The sequence below is a fragment of the Malus domestica genome, chromosome 07, assembly GCF_042453785.1.
Source record: "Malus domestica chromosome 07, GDT2T_hap1".
In the NCBI taxonomy this organism is placed as follows: domain Eukaryota; kingdom Viridiplantae; phylum Streptophyta; class Magnoliopsida; order Rosales; family Rosaceae; genus Malus; species Malus domestica.
In genome coordinates this window covers 803274-823150 of record NC_091667.1, presented here as the reverse complement: position 1 = coordinate 823150, position 19877 = coordinate 803274, and the positions used below count along the sequence as shown (strand labels likewise).

Sequence of the window (19877 nt, the reverse complement as noted above, 5' to 3'; positions counted from 1 at the left end):
CACCATCCTCGGCCTCAAATCTCAAATATTCCAAGACGTTTTTGCTCATCATAGCCTAAAAGGCACCGCAAGGCCACCATGGAAATGAAGAAGATTGCTTGAGCTGTCCTCTTCGCCACCGCCTCTGTCAGCGCCGTGATGGCTCATGAAGGCCACGCCCACGCCCCTGCCGAGGGACCTACAGGAGGAGCCCCAAATGATGCCTCTGCCAGCCTCCCCGTCTTTGGGTCCTTGGTTGGTGCCTCCGTTGTGTCATTCATTGCTTACTACATGCACTAAAATAATCAAGAAGGAATGAGAAGTAAGAGAGAGGAGATCAACTGAGTAATTCAAAGGAAGGGTGGTGAGGTTTATTTTTTGTTCCTAAATAGAGGGACTCTGTTGGTTCTCATTTCTTTCAAGTTTATGTGAAACAAGTATTTTATAATAACGCAATAAAGAGCTTCTATTATTTAGTTTTGGTGCATGATCTCAGACTAGTGAAAATGTTGCAGTGTGCAAAGAGTTATTGTAGATAGAGAAATCATGTCTACTCATGTTTTCTCCTGCTACTATTTTTGTTTATTTCTGTTTTTTGGATCGAACAAAGTATAAGAGAATCAATGGACTAATATAAATAAGTCTACGTAAAATAATAATAATAATAATTTGTGCAGAAATCAAGCTCAAATTTTTCAAGCAACGTCCCAATGCTTCAGTTTCGAGCTTTTTGTATGAATTATAAATGTAGGAAAACATCCTAAAATTAAGATAATTAAAGAAGAAAAGTAACTATAATACCAAGTATATATTGTCGCGTTGATTTGTTGCTGCATTTTGTTGAGAAGTCGAGGGTATGTTATTGTTACCGTATGTTTATAACATTTGTCCAATAATTCGAGCCAGTTTCCTGTTGTCCTTTTCATCATGGAATATGATTTGAGCCATTTTTGTAATATTATGTGAAAGTTCCACCGCTCAGTCGTACGGTTCGGTTTTTTTATTATTATTTTTTCATTTACAAGTAGGAAGTTTTAATTTTGATACTTGTGCATATGGGATGGCTTAACCTAAATTTCTTTCCAATGTAAATATGTATCGCTATATTAAAAATAAATATTTTTTATTAGCATCTTACATATTATTGTAGGGTGATGTTATATACATCAAAGTCATGCACCAAATGACATGGCACATTTTACACATAAAATTTCTTATTACGATTATTAATCAAATTTCAAGGTAAATTAAAGTCAAATTGATTAGTGCCACATCATTTGACTATAAATTTGGTCCACAAATTGGAGTAAATTAGTTGAAACTTAAAAAAAAATTCAATTAATTGTATTATAACACTTAGTGTGCTAAAATGCGTACACTAAAAATTTTCTCCACCGTTGTTGAGGTGCTCAACAACGATTCTCGCCTCAACGGTCCCTCGTCTCGTCCGGGACAACCACTGGTCTACTTGAAATTGCTCTGCATCTCTATGTCGAGTCCAAATTGTCGATTAGGTTTGGCGGCGAGGCCATGGTCTGGGTCATGCAAAACCTTCCATGGTCTGCTCGAAATTATTTTGGGCCAGGCCTCTACATTCGGCTCATGCCCGAAGCCCGCACCTAGACATGCGCAGGAGAGGTAAACGCCCGCCTAGAAAGATAAATCGTTCTCTCCTCCTAAAGTTACCCTTCCTTCTCTCTCCCTCTCTCTCTCTAAATTCTTGGTTCAGCAAAAATGGCGGCCATGATCACACGCAGATTCAGCTCCAAGCTTTCAAGACTCTCTCATCCTCACTCATCACTGTCTGCTTCCTCCACCTACCTCACCGCCCAAAAGTTCCAAACCCCTGAAACCCCTAACTGCTTCACTCACTCCTCCAGTTCCACTTTCTCCCCAAATCCTTTCAAATCTTCATCAAACCCCACCATCACTATCGAACGCTACATAAAATCATCAAATCCAAAACCCATAAACCCTAATCTCATTTGGGTACCTAATTCAAAATCCATTACTCAAAACCCTGAATTCAAAAAAACAAATCTTGGTCTTACTTTTACGCAATCGTGTTTAAGTTTCAGTACCAATTTGTACAACCCTAGGTTTAATGGGTTATCAGATCAAAAGCCCAGATTTTTTTCAACCTCCTCTAGTTCATCGTCATCGGATACAGAATCTGAAAAACCCCAAAACCCTAGTGAATACCCTAGTCAAAACCCTAATTTCAAGCACCAAGAAATCGAAGGACCGACGGTGGAGCGAGACCTTTCGACTTTGGCCAATGAGACCAGAGAAGTTCTGGAATCGATGGCGAAAAACATGAATAGTCTGAGCAGGGCATTGGCTCTTCTGGGTTTGGCCCAACTCGGCGTCGGAGCTTGGATTTCGTACATTACCAAATCGACCCCAATGCCGGAGGTTTCAATTCAGAGCATTTTGGCTTTCGGGTTGCCGTTTACATTGGCCTTCATGTTGAGGCAGAGTTTGAAGCCAATCTACTTCTTTAAGAAGATGGAGGAGCAAGGCAGGCTGCAGATTCTGACTCTCACTCTTCAGATCGCTAAGAATTTGAATGTGTTCTTCGTTCGGGTTCGCGGCGTTTCGTTCTTGTGCATCGCCGGTTTGTCCGTTGGAGTCTTGTTTGCTGCCCTTACAAGATGAAGGATGAGTGATTAAGATTAACTCCGTTTTAAGCATTGTTTTTCATGAATTTTGATACATATGGTATTGTTGGATTGTTATATTATCAATTTTACGGTAATGGAAAATAAATTCAATACTTCCATCTTGTTACGTTATCAGTTAAACCTTTTGCAATGTTGGAAGTTCTTGTCACATGTAGCAATTCTATGGTTTAGTAGACTCTGAATTTGGATCACATTCAAGTAATGAAATGATGATTGCGTTTATTGTTCTAAATTCATAGTCTGATAAAATAAGTATGTTATATTGTTCGACGGTGTAGCCAAAGAACACTTCATTTGACAATGTTAGAGAGGATAAACTGTGTTTTAGGATGCATGGAGTTATTTGGATGGGTAAATTATTAGGTGAATAGGGAAGTCTACTCTCCGTAACAAAATGTAAGAAATGACTACAATACTTACATGTATTTAATATAATCATCATTTTACAGTCAGATATATTCATGTAAATATAGGTTCTTAATACAATAATTGACATTAGATAGATACTTGAAAGAAAAAAGAGAGAGCACCTTCATCATTCGGAAATATAGTTGGTAATTTACAGAACGGAGTATAGTTCATAAAAAATACCTACGTTAATTATTTGGGCACTTTGCTAGAAAATATACTTCAAAATAATTTGGGCAATATTTAAAATTAATATTTATTTATTTATATACAATATTAGTTTTTTTTTTCACTAACATATTTTTTAAAATCTGAAAAATACGTGTAGAATAATTGAAATTTATATGAACCATTGAAAATGTGTAAAAGTTGCATTTTTTTTTTTGGAGTAAAAGTTACATATTAAACATGAATAATACGCTTGTATATATATAATAAGAAAAAACTAGTGAAAATAACTTGAAAATTTTGAATTTTAATAATAAGAACAAAATAAAGAATAAAATGATTGACTTTTTAATGTAAAAATGTGATTTTTCGTTAAAATAAACAATACAGGATGCTTTTCGTTAAAGTTCCCGTAATAATATGCATATTGCATGCGAATTTACTTTCCAGGGTAACAATGTATAATTAAGTCGAATATTGAATCAATCAAACCAAAAATACAGAAAAAAAAAAGAAAAAGTAAATAAGCAAAAATCAGGAACAATGAAGCACATACTAATCTCTCTTTCTCCCCTTTTATATTTTTTTTTTGTTTTATCAAAAATATAAATATTAAAAACAGATTAATAATAAAGCTAATATCCTTAGAAAAAGAAAGCATAAATCTGTCCGCCCTATACACAAATTGGATCCTAAACAGTATTATCTCCGTCGGAAAACACAAACACCAAAGCTGAATACTCCTCATCTCCAAAAATATTTTCCACCGCTTTACCCCAAGCCTTAATAATTCCGTTTTATCTCCAAACCAAAATTTGCGAGTGGGGAAGCCCTCGCCTTCACTTCTTACGCCTCCTTGTAAAAATGTTCTCGACCATATACAAAAAGAATTTAATCCAATTTATTGGAATTTCGAGGACCTCGAGCATTTCAAGTCGGGCATATCGCAGAAGGTAACATCACTTTCGGGACTAGTTCCCCGCTGGCTTAGGTTCTGTTCGAACATAGGTTAAACTGCGAGCTGTTGGGGAAGGAGCAGCACTGCCAGTGACTGGAGAACCCGTCTCACCCTGAGTGGCCTGAGTATCACGCTTCCACTGCAAGCTCCTCGCACCAGGTTTGATTAGGGGACGAGGCCTGTATGCACCAGACATGCCTCTCGGGAAAGGGGACCTACCAAACCTGGCAGTGGCAAATGGAGAGCCCCGGGTAACCCTTGGCCACATCACACCAGGAGCAGCTTCTTGATGTGCAGCTCCCCTCTTTTCAACCTGCGATAGGATGATAACAACGGTAAAGATTCGTTCCTACATTTAAACACCAAAAAATGCAAATGATAAATGTATGGATTCCGTGATCATTTTTTATATTGTCTAATGGTTGATGAATCAAATCCCAAAATACAATGAGCAAATACATATCCTAGCGGCAAAGATTTTGCCTTGAAAATTATATGCTAAGACGCAAGCAAATAAGGTCTGTTCTCCAAAGACCAAACAATAGCAAAAAGTCATCACTAGTGAGTTATGAGTTCTAGTTACTACAATGATATATACCTTGAGGATCCGTGACATGAAAGAGGTTCCGTCCAGAGATAAAGCATTGTCTGCCGCTTCCTTCCGTGTGAACTCTACATAAGCCGACCTGCTCAAGTAAAGTCATTTAGCAACGACTAAGTAAGGAATATGTATTCTCCTTGTATCAAAGGAATGGCTAGGCTAGCAGCTGAGAAGGGAAGAATAATTATGACGAGACATCTTACCCTTTAGGTTGCCCAGTTGCTGAATCAGTAACTATCACTACTTTTAGCACTTCCCCAAACTTGTTGAAATGTCGAGAAAGACTATCTTTTGTAGCAGCAAAATGGACCTGTGCATCCATAACAAGATATAACTAAAACTGGAAGTGCACAAAACAAAGACAAAACATCAAATTTTGAACAACAAGAAGGGAGCTATTACATTGTTAACAAAGATAGTTCGAGAATCTGCATCCTCCAAAGGGCGTCCACTGACATATAGACCTGCACGATATTCCACAAGAAAAATTATAAAAATTCATATTTGCTTACTACTCGAATCAAGAAGATCCAATGCCAGAAAGAGAATCAATTATTTTAGTTAAAAGTAGGGGCTTGACTTCTCTCATTTCTAAATAGGGGAAAATAGTAATAACGTGAAAACAAAAAAAAAGAGAACTACTTTACAAGTTTCCAAACTCACCAGTAGAAGAGGAAAGCATCTTCTGAGAATCTGCAGCAGGTGTTGCCTGCTACCATAAAAGGATGTATTCAAAAACAGTCTCTAAGTGCAAAGAAATATCAAGTAAGTTTCACGTATATGTGACGATAGAGGAGAGGTGGGGTGTGCACGGATCTTACATTTCCATTACTTGCTCCGACAGGACTGCCATTCTCCTTCATCACATGCAAACCAGATTTGGAAACCCCTGCCGTACTATCCTGTAGGGATTTCCAATCGTCATCAACAACTTCTCTTGGCTCCTGAGAATGGGGTGGCTTCCACGTATTGACATTGACAGATATGTTCACAATCTTATGCGAAGAATTCGCAGCTGCAATAGGTTGGCCATGATCTTTATTCCTGGATAGCCGCATAACATCATCAACATTCTTCGCCACATTGTACCGCGACATCAGTGAATTTTCAACCCTGCTTCCACCAGATGTCCCAATTTGAGAAACATCAGTAACACTACGACCCATAACATTAACATCATCAAACCCTTCCTTGTCCGATATAAAATCAGAAGCCAAACCAGTTTCACTTTCTAACATAGCATTCCCTACATACTGTCCACCATATTCACTTCTAGCCGGATACGACAATTGTGTTTGCTCATGAAGTTGGACGGTGTCTTCAAATTCAACATCCTCAGTAGCAGCATCTCTAAATGATGCAAGAGGCACACTGGTCTCAGAAAACTCCATACCACGACCAAGTCGATCAAACACACTTCCTGAAGGTTTGACTCTTGTTACATCCTCAGCAGCTTCTGCAACAGCTTTCATCACAGTTGACATGGGATTTGGCACCCTGGCCACTGACTGAATCCGTCGAGGACGATCAACCAATGATGAGTCAACAGTGGGTGTAGATACCACAGAACGAAGACGCTTCAATGTGGGCTGCGTTGCTGAATTGGATTGCCTTGAGGTTGTCAGTGCATCACGCATGGCAAACTGAAGTAGCCGTCGAGGGGCATCAACTTTCACTTGAGAAACTGGTTCCCTCTGTCAATAAGTTGATGATTGAATGAGAAAGTTGGATACCTGTTATCAAAGTGCAAACATACTATACCAAAAAGGTCTTCAAAATGCTTCTTCTTAAATTGAATACTCAGTCCAGCCTACAAAACCATCTTGCTTTATTGTTTTTTTTTTTTTTTTGGGGGGGGGGTGTTTCAGAGGCAGGAAAAGAAGAGGGGGGAGGAGCAAATGAGGTTTGCATAGAGTGACAAGAGCAACAGTATGCACATTAACAACCATTAATATGTTCAACATTTATTGGCACCCACACAAGCCAGTGAGTGATTGAAATAAACAAGAGAGAAGTAATTGAACAAATCTTTCAAATTTATTGGTATAAAGGGAAAACTCCTGATTACAGAAAGAAAAGTTCCAATACTAAATAAGAGCCTTGAATTCTTTTCTTTAGTAAAGCAGTCGACACCACACTTCAGGATATACGAGGTCATTTATAACTATTTAACATGGAGACAAAAAAAAAATTGACTTTTCCATACAACTGAAGAACAGATAATTAGCACATGAATCAATATGGCCCCAAGACAGCTGCAAGATCCACGATCAAATTACTAGAGTCAAATTAACTACCCCCTGCTTATCATAAAAGAAAAAAATCACAAATTCAAACCTCTGTATTATGTTGCTCATCAGACCGAATCCTTTTCCTGTGCACTGCAGATTGACGTGAAGGAGAATTTGCACGACTAACTTTGCTATGACTTTTATCTTCTACATAAATATCTCCAATCTCAGAGCTTCGAAAAGGAGGGGGTTCAGCTTCATCCCTCGCTAGTCCTTTCCATTCCCTATTGTGCCGGCTTCTAGTTACCTTATTGTTAGACTTCTCTCTTTCTGGCTCAGAGCTCAAATGATGAGAATCACTTTTTCCAATTAAGTCACCTGATGTAGTTTTTCTTTGACTCACATCCTCAATCTCAGAATCTTGTGATTGTAGATGCAAATCCGAATTTGAAGCCAGATGATCCCACAACCTAGTGAGGAAAATTTTAAACAAAAAATTAGAATGCTGCCCACAATACATACATGACCAAACTAAACAACCATTATATGTGGAATAGCATTGCTCATAAATGAGAGAAAAGAAGAATTACCAAGAAACAAAAGAATCACTGTCATCCCCCAAAAACACGTTCAACTCATTCTTTGCTTCTTCTTTGCCCCTGCCATTCCTTAAAAGGACAATAACATATTCCTGCAAGGAAATCAGAAAATTCAGCGAAAGTTCTAGTGCCATAACTTTTGTCAGTGGATAGATTTACATAAAGAAAAAAAAACGAGGGGGTGAACTCAAGTAGAGAATTGAACACAAACAAATATGAAGAGAAGGGCAAGAAACGTCCTCAAATATGTTTCAGCTTTCATCTCATGCATATGAAACTCCACTGACAGGTATATAAAGGGCACAAAAAAAATTCCAAGGTTATGGATAGCAAGCATCAAGTACAATCTAATTCAAATTACATCACAAGCTGTACTAATTAGACATCCAGAAGCAGGATGGAACTGGATAAGACGCAATGGCTCTGCATCATTTGGAACTAAATATATGTAAAATTAAAACCATGGAGTGCCACCTTACACATTTCACCAAATAGTGTTATGTGGCACTTGGTCCTTTTACACAAAAACATCTATATTGTATACCCTAAGAAAAAACAACCCACATATGAACAACACCACACACATAAAATGACAGTTCGCTTACAATAAGAATAACATCTGAAAAGCCACAAATAAAAACAGGCGGACACATGTACTTGTATGCACTTCTCACGTCCTGTATAAAAAAGGATGATATTGGTAGGCTACTTCAGATATTTTAATTTTTTTTGTTTTCAGATATTTTAATTTCTTTTGTTTAATTTCATGGTTGTATTGCCTCTCTAAGGTCAAAAATAAGGTCATGATTGGTAAAAGAAGGTAAGAAGATCGGAAAGCAATCTCAAAGTGTCCCATTCAAAAAGTACCGAAAATTTTGGTAACACTGTATTTAAAATTTTCTATTATGGACACCTTAAATAGCCATGTCCTTTCAGGCCCAAACTTGATGCTTTACCTACTAGTAAGAAGTAACCCTTCAAATCCATGTTTAAAGCTCGTTGCACACATAAATTTATCAGGAGGTACATAAAAAAGGCCGCTATTTAACCCTCTCCCCCACCCTCCTTTCTTTTTCCTTTTATGAGTTCAGCAATAGCCAGTAGTCCACAAGAAAAGCATTCCAATCTGCCTATATTTCCTCAATCATCAAGGAGAAAATCAGCATTTGAGAGATTAGGAGAGGGCATCAGCGTTCTAATAAGAGGACCTTTCACATTGCTATGTTGTCCCTCCCTCTTGAAAGGAAACTATCATGAAAGCTTTTCTAGAAAAGCCCCACACAAACAATCACCTTAAAGAATTCCACAAAAAAATAACCCCAGGCAATGGTCATAAACGTTGGCACACTTCCCGGACCTAAAAGCTCACACTTTGAACAATGGGCATAAATTCATTAAAAACCCTTAATAAGGTAATCTAACTTTTTTTTTCATAAAAGGTACCCAACCTGAAGCAAGAGAAGTGCAACCATTCTCTAATAGAGAGCTCCAAAATCTAGGCAATGATTTAAATGGAAACAAATTTTAAAAGTTCGGCAATGCTTATGAATTAGTATCTCCATGTCCAACCTACAATGCCTGCCTTAAACCGAATGGCAACATCATGCAAGGACTAGCCTAGCTACAGTTCACTAATACCAATTCATGGTACCATCAAAATAAATCAAAATCCAGGATACCAATAGAGTTTTTTGACCGTGAAGTCGAAACCATATCAAAATCCAAATCTGTACTCCAGATATATACTAAAAACCACAAAAACGGTAGGCAATCACGCCAATTAAAACAGAAAATCAAATGGAACAAATTCCCCCAATCAAAGCATTGAAAACTGGCCAATAATCAGCATAAATTTCAGAACAATGCGCAAAAGATTACTATTAGCCGAACGAGAGAGTCCGTACCACAAGAGTGTCGTCGGTGTAATCCCCCATGAACTCCTTAAGCTTCTCTCTCACACTCTCTCTCAACTTGATGACTGAATCGCCCGTCAAATTAACCCTAAATGTCCTATCATCGACCCGATCCACGCTCCCCATCGCCACGAAACCCTAATTTCGGCCCTCACAAACAAACCCTACCGACCCAAAGCTTCGGAAACCTCTACCAATCGCAAAACCCTAGCTCGGGTTTATAAATATCCCTAGAGCCGATCAAACCCCCTCCCTCGCCGGAACTAGGGGGTAATTGTAGGGGATTTTCCCGGGAAAGTGACGGAATACGATTTCCTAGGCAATTGGGCAGTAGGGTTTCGTGGAAAAGTTTCCCGATAGATAATTCCCGGGGAGAAAAAAAAAATGAAATCTTTGATGTAAAAGAGAGAGGGAGAGAGAGAGGGTTTTGGTACGAAGGCGAAACGTTAACTGTGGGAAGTAATATCTCGCAAATTAATAGTTTACTACTGAGACTGGAATGCTGTACTTTCTTTCTGTTTGGGATAATTCCTATTTGATATCGTCCCTCTTTTTTTATTATTTCTTTTTGGCTATAATTAGGTAGCTCTTGGCGCTTTATATAGAATCTCTTCTTATTATTTACGCTTTATTTTATCTCATTTTATTTTATCGACTAATTTTTGTTATAGGTGATGTTATCTGTACATTAATTTTTACTTTTCATGTATATTTATTAATTTTCAACTGTTGAATCGGATGAATTGAAGAAGATTAATAAAAAAAATTAATAAAGATGTGTGTGAGATAAAAATAAAGATATGCGCTACCCTTCTTTATTATGTCTCACTTGACCTCATTTTGTCAACTAAATTGAGAGAGGCGTTTTAGTTCAATGATGTGTTACAGGTTCTCTGGTCTTTTCAATGGTAAATATAACAATATGTTAAAAGTATTGTGATTTTATTGCTATATTAGGGGCGGATTGTCGTCATCGTTCGACTCCCCTCCAACCTGGCCTTCCATGAGTAAAACTCAATCAACTCTTGCCCCATCAAAGTTGCAATGGCGACATATCATGCACGCTAGTCTACGTAGGTAACTTATTTAATACCGTAATAGTAAAGTAGGTGAGATTAAGATTTTTTGAGCTCACTAAGGGCTTATATAAGGGGGCAAGTGCCTTTTACACGGAGTCAAACGATTGATAGGGAAAATAATTTAAATTATAGCCGAGCGCTTCTTGTAATCATTTAATCAATATATTCCCAGCACCTCAATGAATGTAGCCCAATTTTAAAGGATGAACCACTTGAATCTTGAGTCCATTATTTCATAGCTTTAAACCTGAACCCATCAATAGCTAATTGTTCTAGTTTGTTAACCTACAAATTTTAAGCGTTAACAGTTAGACCTATATCAGACATCTTGAACCCTGGTTGGTCATAGACTCATAGACCATGCGGAGGCACACGATCGGACCTAGTTACTCATTAACCGGCACTTCGAATTTAACCCATTTGTATTTATTTTGATAGAAAGAAAGTGAGAGAATTAACGGTAACACCAATTATGGGATACCAAATAGAGTTGAAGAACTCTGATACCTTTCTTTTGGATCAAAATACTCTTAGACCATAAAATGCTAGGATGACCATATTTTAAAAATTACATCTAAGTCGTCTTTTTAATAGAAGTAAGACCAAATTATATTATGGACCCTACATCTTTAGAATGATAATTTAAATGTGATATACAATATGTGGTCTTCTTAGCATTACTCATCCGAGACCTATTCTTCAAGTTGGAAAGGGATCATCCGGATCTCTTCCACCTAATCATCCTCATCAAACAATCTGAACACTTGAAATTTGATCTAACTACTAAAAACAGAAACTCACTCTAAAAGTTGTAATAAATCTAATCGTTAGATCAAATTTCAAAAATTCGAATTATTTGATGAAGATAATTAGGTAAAAGGTATCCGCTTCAAGTTAAGCAAGGCAAGCACTGTACGAAAATTGTTCCTTAGTGAATGGGAAAGTTAGAGGGGATGGTAAAAATCATATTTGCGAGCTGACAAATTACTGCGCGGAGCACGAAACATCGAGGGGAAAAAAACAACAAATGAAAAACAAAACAATACTGTGCACGTAACTCACTTCCACAGTTCAGCTCCAGGACCCAAAAGATATTCTGCAACCGAGTCTACATATAGTCCGTGAATTCGAGAGTTCGAACGGTCGGATGCTTCTAATTGGAATAAAATCCAATTTTTCTGACTGTTTTCCCCTCCACCAATCAAAGCTATAAACGTGGGTTGACCGGCGACACCTGGAAAACACTTGATCTTCCTATGGGTCGCCTACACGCTCTCTCATCGCATATAAATTCGCAGCTGGAACATTCGGCTTCGACTTCTCCTCCTCTGACACCTCTTTCTCGCTCCTGTTCGCCTTAGGGTTCGTCTCTCTCTCTCTCTCTCTCTCTCTCTCTCTCTCTCTCTCTCATCACAGATAGTGTTTTGATTTTCTAAATTTTGATTATTTGATTATTGAAGGGGAGCGGATAGGAACCATCTCTGTGTGAATTTTGAGGAGCTACTTCGAAGAGGTTGGTTCTCTGCGAACAGGTGAGTACTGGATTCTTTATATTACCACTATTCGCTTCTGGGTTCTGCTTTTTTGATGAAATATGTTAAAAATTGGCTGAAGAAGCTAATCAGCTTATGTATGTGATGAAAGATGTGAATTTTCAACTGAAAATTGATATTTTGATGGTGGGTTTTCGGTTCTGATGGGAAAATAGACCTTAATTCCGGGTTTAAGGATGTTTAGAATAGTAAATTAAGGTTCTTTTGTGCTGATTTTACTGAATAGTATTCGGAGTTTGAAGCTTGATGAGTTGGTTTGATTACTTGTGTGTTTTGTCATTAGCAAATGGTTTTGATTAGCTTGAAGAGTTGGTTTAATGGTAGCATGATTAGTATGTTTTATGTGTTAGTGTTAGTGTAAATCTGCAAAAGAAAGCCATGACTTATTCCACCACCAAGAATTTGAATTCTTCATAAATATCCGTTTACTGTTATTATTTTTCTTTTAAAACTAAAACAGAGGAGAAACTGAAAGGTAGGAACAAGCATGTAAAAGGCCTAGTTGAAACAAGTCGAGGTTCCAGCCAAAAACCAATTGGAAATAGTGGGAGATAGCGTGCTACGTTGCGCATTTGCGATTTCAAACTTTGAAGTGGCCAATTGGCAATAGGGGAAGTGAGGCTCTGATGCGGAGCATTTCTTCACTCACAATAGTAAGAGTTATGGTCTGTCTGGTATGCTAATTGGTTGAATGCTTTGGAGTTATTGTATGATTTGGATTCAGATTGGCTCATTATTATCAAGCTCTCTAGCGTTTGAGTAGAGGGGTATTTGTTTCAATTATGGTTATAAGTTTCTTTGAAAATCAGTAGGTTCGTAGAGTTTATACGAAGACCCTAGTATCTTCTTCAGTTGTTGAATTCCCCCTTCACTGGGTAGTTTTTAACTCCCAATGACTGAGAGTGTCAATTTTTTATGGGAAGATCTTCGCGGCTTAAGTAAGGCTTAGGTGTCCAAATGTTAGCGTTAAGTAGCGCTGTTGATTGGGGCCTTGGGTCACTACAGCAGACTGCAATCACTATTGTCTCCCCCAATGTTGAGCTAAACATATGCAGTTGATGTTTAATTTATGGTGTTTTAGTTTTATTACAATAGAAATGCGGCTGAAGTGTGCATATTGTTATTATACTGATCGTCTACTTTACATCGAGGTTTTAGCCAATGCATGTTGTGTTGAACGCCCATAAACAGATTGAATGCCCATAAACAGACAACCTAATGAGGCTGAATAAGCATAAGGACTCGGAAAAAGCTAATGTCTGATCTTTTTTACATTAATGAAACTCCTCAAACAAAATGACTCAGACTGTGAACTTCATCCCTTGGTTTTTATGGGGTTATCCCTGTTTAATGATTATAAAATCTTTTTGCCGTATAAGGAAGTGAACTTCTTTTCTTTTACCTAAATCCTTCGCCTTCCAAGATTTATCATCTTTCATTCTCCCATCTTTGTCTCCTTCTCTATCATCTCCCTCTAGAAGTAGTGTCTCCCTCCCTGAGTACAAGTTGAAGGGTAAATAAGTATTGATGAGCTCAATACTTGGTTGGTGCCTGGTTTAATTTACTAGGAAAATAAAATAAGAGGAAGCTGGTACTTTGCAAGCCTAGGGTTTAAGATTAGTACTTTTGGTGTGTTGCATTCTCTAATATTAAGGCTTGCTATCACGACAGATGAAATAGATATTTAGCTTTCTCAAGGCACATTCACAAATCATGCGCTTTACTGTTTTTTCAGTTGAACTTATTGTACACTTGAAAGAAAAAGAGACCTTTTTTTTTCTTCTCCCTATCGTTTAATTGATATTTTTAATTAAAAAAAATCTCACAATTATATATTTGTTTGCTGTTTAGGCTTCAGAACTAGAATTGAAATTAGCTTCAATACTCGTCTCAACGGTATCCAACTATTGTCACGCATGAAGCTTACCTCTGTGCACTGTGACTAAATGAAAGTCCCAAGTGCAGTAAGCTAGAAGGTTATGAACTATAAAATGATTGCAAATGTTAGATGAAGGCAGCAAAACAGGAGTGGGAAAAAAAATAAGGCAAAAAGAAAGCAAAGGAGAAAATGACCAGTAGCTGGAACATAAGACATTTTGTTGTGTCATCTGAGGTTGTTTATTAGATGTTGGTGATGGTGGTTGCGAGGTTAGTCATTGTCAAGCGTGAAATGAAGAAGGGGTCGGTTTTGTTCATGAAATGAACTAAAATGGTGAAATATATTCTGCGGGTCTTGGCTTCACGTGAATGGTGTAGATTTCAGGTCATGTATATTTTTATGTTCGCCCATGAGCGGTAGGTCTCAGGTTCGAGACTTGGGAGCAGCCTCTCCATAAAATGGGGGTAAGGCTAGCCGACATTCACCTCTCCCAGACCCTGCGTAAAGCGGGAGCCTTGTGCACTGGGTACGACCTTTTTTACTGATAGCTGTAGTAATGGTGTTCTCTACTTTCTGCTTCCCCTTTATAGAACAGATTGTCTCATAAAACAATCAATTGTCTATCATCAGTGTGGTTTCACTGTCATTCGGGACGGCACCAGAAATGTGTATGCACACTTATGTGGGACTGTCCTCACTTTCCTTTGTATGTGTATTAAATATTGGGAATTTGCTGCTACGGTTCCATGTAACTCATTTTTCTTGGTTTTTTTTTTTTGGTCATCATAGTGCTGCTATTATTTTCTTGTTTCTCCCTCTTTTTTTATGCCAGGAAAGTATCCCATTAGAAGTAAAAGGCCTTTAAGCCAACTGTGAAATCAAAAGAATCAAAACTAAACTATTGTGCTTCTGTTTCCAAGTGAAACCTTAATTAGTTATATTCCCTATGTAATTATTTTTATTATTCTTTAAACTGAGGAAACAAGTGTGAATAACTAAATGTGAGTATTCATTCAGAGCCATCGCCACATTCTGAGTTGAGATCTTAGGATCATGTTAAGGTGGCAGTGCCTTGGTTAAAGTATTGGTCAAAGAGTCATTTCCTGTTAATATGGTCCTTCTGATTGGCGATCATCTTTCTTGTGCTAAAGATTCAAACTGCTACGCTGATTTTAATTTAACGAGTTGATGGTGGAGTCGGCTTGTTTATATTGTGTAATTGCTTGGCTGTGTAGTATTGTAGATATCTGGTAGGGGGAGATGTCTACCTAGAGCTGTGTTATTGTATAATTTTGAAGGACTTAGCGAATTACAATGCAGGAAATTATAAGAAAATGGAGCACAACGAGACAGGATGCCAAGCTCCTCCTGAAGCTCCCAAGCTTTGTGCCAACAACTGTGGCTTCTTCGGAAGTCCCGCAACCATGAATTTGTGTTCCAAGTGCCACAAGGACTTGGTGTTGAAGCAAGAACAAGCTAAAGTCGTTGCAGCATCCATTGATAGTGTGGTGAATGGCAGTCCCACTGAAAGTAGCAAGGGGCCTGTTGCTACTGCTGCTGTAGATGTACAAGCTGGTTCAGCAGATGTGATGCTTATCTCAACACAGGCTTCCTCTACTTCGTTGAACATTAAGAGTGAGGAGAAGGTGAAAGAGACTCCTACGAGGTGCGGCACTTGCAGGAAACGTGTTGGTCTGACAGGGTTCAGTTGCCGTTGTGGAGATATCTTTTGTGCAGTTCATCGGTACTCTGATAAACACAAGTGCCCCTATGATTACCGGACTGCTGCTCAGGATGCAATAGCCAAAGCCAACCCGGTTGTCAAGGCAGACAAGCTGGATAAAATCTGATAGAATCTCGGAATAACGAGGGTTTAATCCTTTTATCTATTGCACACATGCTCTCATTTCTACCCATGTGGCTTCTGCTTCTGTTTAAGTTGATCTGTGTTGTGTTAGGTCTCGTGTGATAGATGGTTGGAAGCTGTTGTGGGCATTTTCATATGCCAGGAACGATTGTGTGTAATAATCCCAGCCGTTCGTGATGGCCGTGATGTCCTTACTTGGCTTTGCTATGGATGGTGTTTTGGACCTTGTTTATTTTGCTGCTTGCGGATTTAATTTATCAGATATAGGAAGGTGCAAATGTAGCATGCTCAAGTAATGCACGTTAATGCTCCGCGGGTTTTACCCATCTGCTATTGGGGGAGGAGGGATCGGCATCGAACTTGGCACCTCAAGGTGTGAGGATGAATGTGTTTTAACTAAAACTGAGCTGCAAACTCCTTGCGGAGTAGAAGCATTTTTAACATATAATTTGGGACCAACTTCAGAGTTTTATGTTCTATAATGAAGTATTAATATGTTCATCATAAATTCAAGCAAACCTTTGTGCAAGTCTGAATACATATGATAATCAATTTAATTATCACATAAAATAATTTGTTTACACCAAGGTAATCAATTGGTTTCCATTCCGATTCAACACCATTCTTATCCCGATTCCAGACAATTTAGTAAAAACCTTTAGAGGAATCTGATTCTAATTCTTTCTCAATCCAGCTTCTTCTCAATTGAATTTTCCTCATTTTGATAGTGGATTAATAAACGAGCCATCATTGGTTTTGGAGAAGGGGATAAGTTATGAGGCGTGGAAATTACGGTTGTTTTGATGCCTCCTTGAAGCAAATAGTTTGCCCATATCTATGGTTGGAATCATATGGCCATGTGACATACAAGGGAAGAAAAAAATGTGAGGTTGGTTGGTTTTATTGTCCATTTCAAGTAGTAAGAGATATGTAATTTTTAGCAGATGATGGAGAATAACGGAGATGAAAAATAATAGCACGGCAAAAGATTGATTGAAGAAACTGGTTGATAGAGTTGGTATGTATCAGTAGTTGTGACTTGGGAGACAAGTCTACTGAGCTTAAAAATATGTTGTTAGATTTCTATTTTCCATTGTATACAATGATTTAATCCGTCGAAAGTAGTTCATGCTCCAAGGGACCCCAATTCCTGAATTAGAGAAGTTAAATCTGAGAAAGACGAACCACCTTCTTCAACAGCCCTCATTGCCATCTCTCTAAGCATCCTGGCTCTGCCTCTCATTCCCTCTGCTTCTTCACTCACCATCACTTGATTTACAGCCTTTTCTATGGCTTCCCTCTTCACACTGGCTTCCGTCATCACATCCAGATGTGTACCCCATTGTTTAGCACCAACAGCAACCCCAGTTTTCAGTACCACGGTCACCAACTTCTCATTGTAAAACTGCTCAGCCGACACGGGCCATGTGATCATTGGTACCCCAGCAGATACTCCTTCAAGGATAGAGTTCCACCCGCAGTGAGTCACGAAGGCTCCGATTGCTTGGTGCTCAAGAATCGGCACTTGCGGAGCCCAACCTCTTATAATTAGTCCTTTACCTTCCATTCTCTTCTCAAACCCTTCGGGGAGCCACTCTTCTTTATCGTTCTTTTCTCTCTTCACAACCCAAATGAACTCCTGCCCAGAAGCCTCAAGCCCCGCTGCAATTTCTAGGAGCTGAGAGTCAATGAATTTGGTCATACTTCCGAAACATATGTAAACAACTGAATTGGGTTTCTTAGAACTAAGCCAATTCAAGCACTCGTGCCGATCGAGGAAGGCTTCGTCATCTGCTGCCTTATTGACTGACGAAACCGGGCCTATATGCCATGCCTTCCTCCCCAACACTGTCCTGTAATGGTCTGCAAAAGCCGGTTCAAGTTCATAGAAACTGTTAACAATGAACCCATAGCTCTTTTCCTCGCTCTCCATCGCCTCTTTAAACAACTTGGTGAATTCAGCACTTTGCTTGGGAAAATTCGGGATTTGGCTTCTTGTCAGCTTGATCTCAACTGGAAAACTAGGAATAGTAAAAACTTCTGAATCAGATGACAGCTTCGCGTGAGGCTCATACAACGCCACACTATGAAAAGCACACAAAGCGAAAAAACCGAGGCCTTGAAATATGATCCTTGGAATACCAAACTTGGCAGCAACATCTGTTGCCCAAGGAAAGAAATTGTCTGCAACAAGGCAATGAGGGCGGTGTTCGTATAAAATCTGCTCAATTTGTGGTTGAAGAAGGAAGGTGGCTTTGATGAATTTTTCGTTCATCTCCCTGGTGGTAGCTAAGTTAGCATTTTCACATCCTTGAGGCAACCCTACTTCCTCAGTTGGGAACTTGATGACAAGAATGTCAACATCAAATCCCAATTTCTTGCTGCTTTGGATTGCCTTGGAAAAGAGAGGTGCATTGAGAGGGGTGGTTATTAGGGTGGATTTTACACCACGAGAAGCAAATAGTTTGGCCATGTTTATAAGGGGTATGAAGTGGCCTTGAATCATATATGGGAAGAAGAAAATGTGAAGCTGCATATGGGATTTAGTTTCCATGGGGACTAGACAGAATGCAAAAAAAAGCTCCAACCTCCAATAATGGATGGTGATGATTGATGAAGAGAGTTGATACTAACCAGTGAGCTGAAAGATTCAATATATTACTTTGAGACTTGGGATTTAACGATTTGTTTCTTTTTTTTTAAATTCAAGTTCTGCCAAGTGGCAAAGACTAAAATGGCTTTGTTATGTCATTGCATACGTAGATCATTTTGTCCACATTTGAGTTTGAATTATTGGGTGAACCTGTCACATTGCCCGAATCCACGAATAGTGATGTGACATGAGCAGCCCTCCTATAATCACGAGTTTGATTATAGTCGCGATTGTTGTCATAGTTAACAAGGTTGAAATTTTCAGGAAAAAACTTCGAATTTGGAGGATGATCCTCCTAGTGAACTGACCATACCCCAAACCGACACGTCGATTCATCTATTCCAGAGCAATCTGGTGATTAGCCTATCTCGCACTACTCAAAGCCTTTGTAAACTCATTGTCGGGTTGTATTGTAGCCACCCTAGCTCTTTAATTTAAGCCCTTATATTTCCCTAAAAAGAAGATTACCATGGTATTTGGTGATTAAGATCTATTAAAAGTTTGTATCTCTAGCATGGTCTAAAATATCTATAATATTCCGATATTTTCATTGAAATTTCCGTGTTTTTGGACTACCGATATTTTTTTGGACTACCGATATTTCCGATATCATCGATATTTTAGACCTTACTAAGTCACTCATGTATCTTACCATGCAATGTATAAAGTGTAAAATATTGTACTAATTCATTATATATAAATGATTATGGTGTGTTTAAACTTCTTTCATTAATTACTACATATTTTCTACACTCACAATATTTATCAGCTCGCTATATAATCAACTTAAATCAGTTATATCTATTATGTAATGTATTTCCTTCCAATTTTTTGTGTTAAACTAATAGATAATTGACTAAATAAACATCCTGCAAAGTTTCAATAAAAATTTTCAAGTTTTTCTTACAATTTCCGTGGTTTTTATTCAATTTTTATCGATATCGATAATATCCCGATATTTCCATCGAAATTTCCGTATTTTTGGACTACCGATATTTCCGATATCATCGATATTTTATACATTGATCTCTGGTGATTGAATTCTTAAACGACGCAACATGAAAATCGACTAACAATAAATAAATAAAACAAGCCTTAGTCCTATATTTGATAAAGTCGAATGGATATAGAATTGTAAATGAGTCGACTCAAACCGAATAGCACTACTATATTTAAGTTTAAGTTGCTTCTTGTACGTGCCAATCTCGAGCGAGTTTAAAAAAATTGAACTCAAACTGTTTCGAACTATTTATTATATTATGTTGATATGATCTTTCTTTTAAATAAAATTTTCTTGATAGTACA

The 19877-nt window shown here is 38.1% G+C and overlaps 4 protein-coding genes across 5 annotated transcripts; 2 read left to right on the top strand and 2 right to left on the bottom strand.

The window, feature by feature from the left end:
• Window positions 1-1562: 1562 nt before the first annotated feature.
• Window positions 1563-2755, top strand: LOC103438388 (uncharacterized). Its single transcript, XM_029105010.2, has one exon. It carries the CDS (start codon window positions 1714-1716, stop codon window positions 2635-2637), a length of 924 nt encoding a protein of 307 aa, XP_028960843.1. The 5' UTR covers window positions 1563-1713; the 3' UTR covers window positions 2638-2755.
• A 1028-nt stretch (window positions 2756-3783) lies between these two features.
• On the bottom strand, window positions 3784-10097 carry LOC103438387 (nucleolin 2). The gene is made up of 9 exons (XM_008376937.4): window positions 9533-10097; window positions 7620-7720; window positions 7136-7499; window positions 5620-6492; window positions 5462-5507; window positions 5201-5262; window positions 5002-5108; window positions 4796-4883; window positions 3784-4510 (listed from the first exon to the last, which is right to left on the bottom strand). The coding sequence occupies exons 1-9, from the start codon at window positions 9665-9667 to the stop codon at window positions 4211-4213; spliced, it is 2076 nt and encodes a 691-aa protein (XP_008375159.3). The 5' UTR covers window positions 9668-10097; the 3' UTR covers window positions 3784-4210.
• Window positions 10098-11859: 1762 nt separating this feature from the next.
• On the top strand, window positions 11860-16151 carry LOC103438386 (zinc finger A20 and AN1 domain-containing stress-associated protein 8-like). 2 transcript variants are annotated; one of them, XM_008376936.4, is made up of 3 exons: window positions 11860-11982; window positions 12081-12152; window positions 15373-16151. In XM_008376936.4, the coding sequence occupies exon 3, from the start codon at window positions 15387-15389 to the stop codon at window positions 15900-15902; it is 516 nt and encodes a 171-aa protein (XP_008375158.1). In that variant the 5' UTR covers window positions 11860-11982; window positions 12081-12152; window positions 15373-15386; the 3' UTR covers window positions 15903-16151. The 2 variants fall into 2 exon arrangements, with proteins under 2 accessions (XP_008375158.1, XP_070681226.1); XM_070825125.1 differs by lacking the exons at window positions 11860-11982; window positions 12081-12152 and adding an exon at window positions 12629-12826.
• A 757-nt stretch (window positions 16152-16908) lies between these two features.
• Window positions 16909-18570, bottom strand: LOC103438384 (UDP-glucose flavonoid 3-O-glucosyltransferase 7-like). Its single transcript, XM_008376934.4, has one exon. It carries the CDS (start codon window positions 18471-18473, stop codon window positions 17046-17048), a length of 1428 nt encoding a protein of 475 aa, XP_008375156.2. The 5' UTR covers window positions 18474-18570; the 3' UTR covers window positions 16909-17045.
• Window positions 18571-19877: the final 1307 nt, after the last annotated feature.

Coding starts and splice junctions, on each gene's coding strand:
- LOC103438388 (XM_029105010.2), top strand. CDS start 1,714: ATGGCGGCCATGATCACACGCAGATTCAGCTCCAAGCTTTCAAGACTC.
- LOC103438387 (XM_008376937.4), bottom strand. CDS start 9,667: ATGGGGAGCGTGGATCGGGTCGATGATAGGACATTTAGGGTTAATTTG. Junction 6,493..7,135: donor ATGAGCAACATAATACAGAG/GTTTGAATTTGT, acceptor ACTTATTGACAG/AGGGAACCAGTTTCTCAAGT. Junction 5,263..5,461: donor GATGCTTTCCTCTTCTACTG/GTGAGTTTGGAA, acceptor AATATCGTGCAG/GTCTATATGTCAGTGGACGC.
- LOC103438386 (XM_008376936.4), top strand. CDS start 15,387: ATGGAGCACAACGAGACAGGATGCCAAGCTCCTCCTGAAGCTCCCAAG.
- LOC103438384 (XM_008376934.4), bottom strand. CDS start 18,473: ATGGAAACTAAATCCCATATGCAGCTTCACATTTTCTTCTTCCCATAT.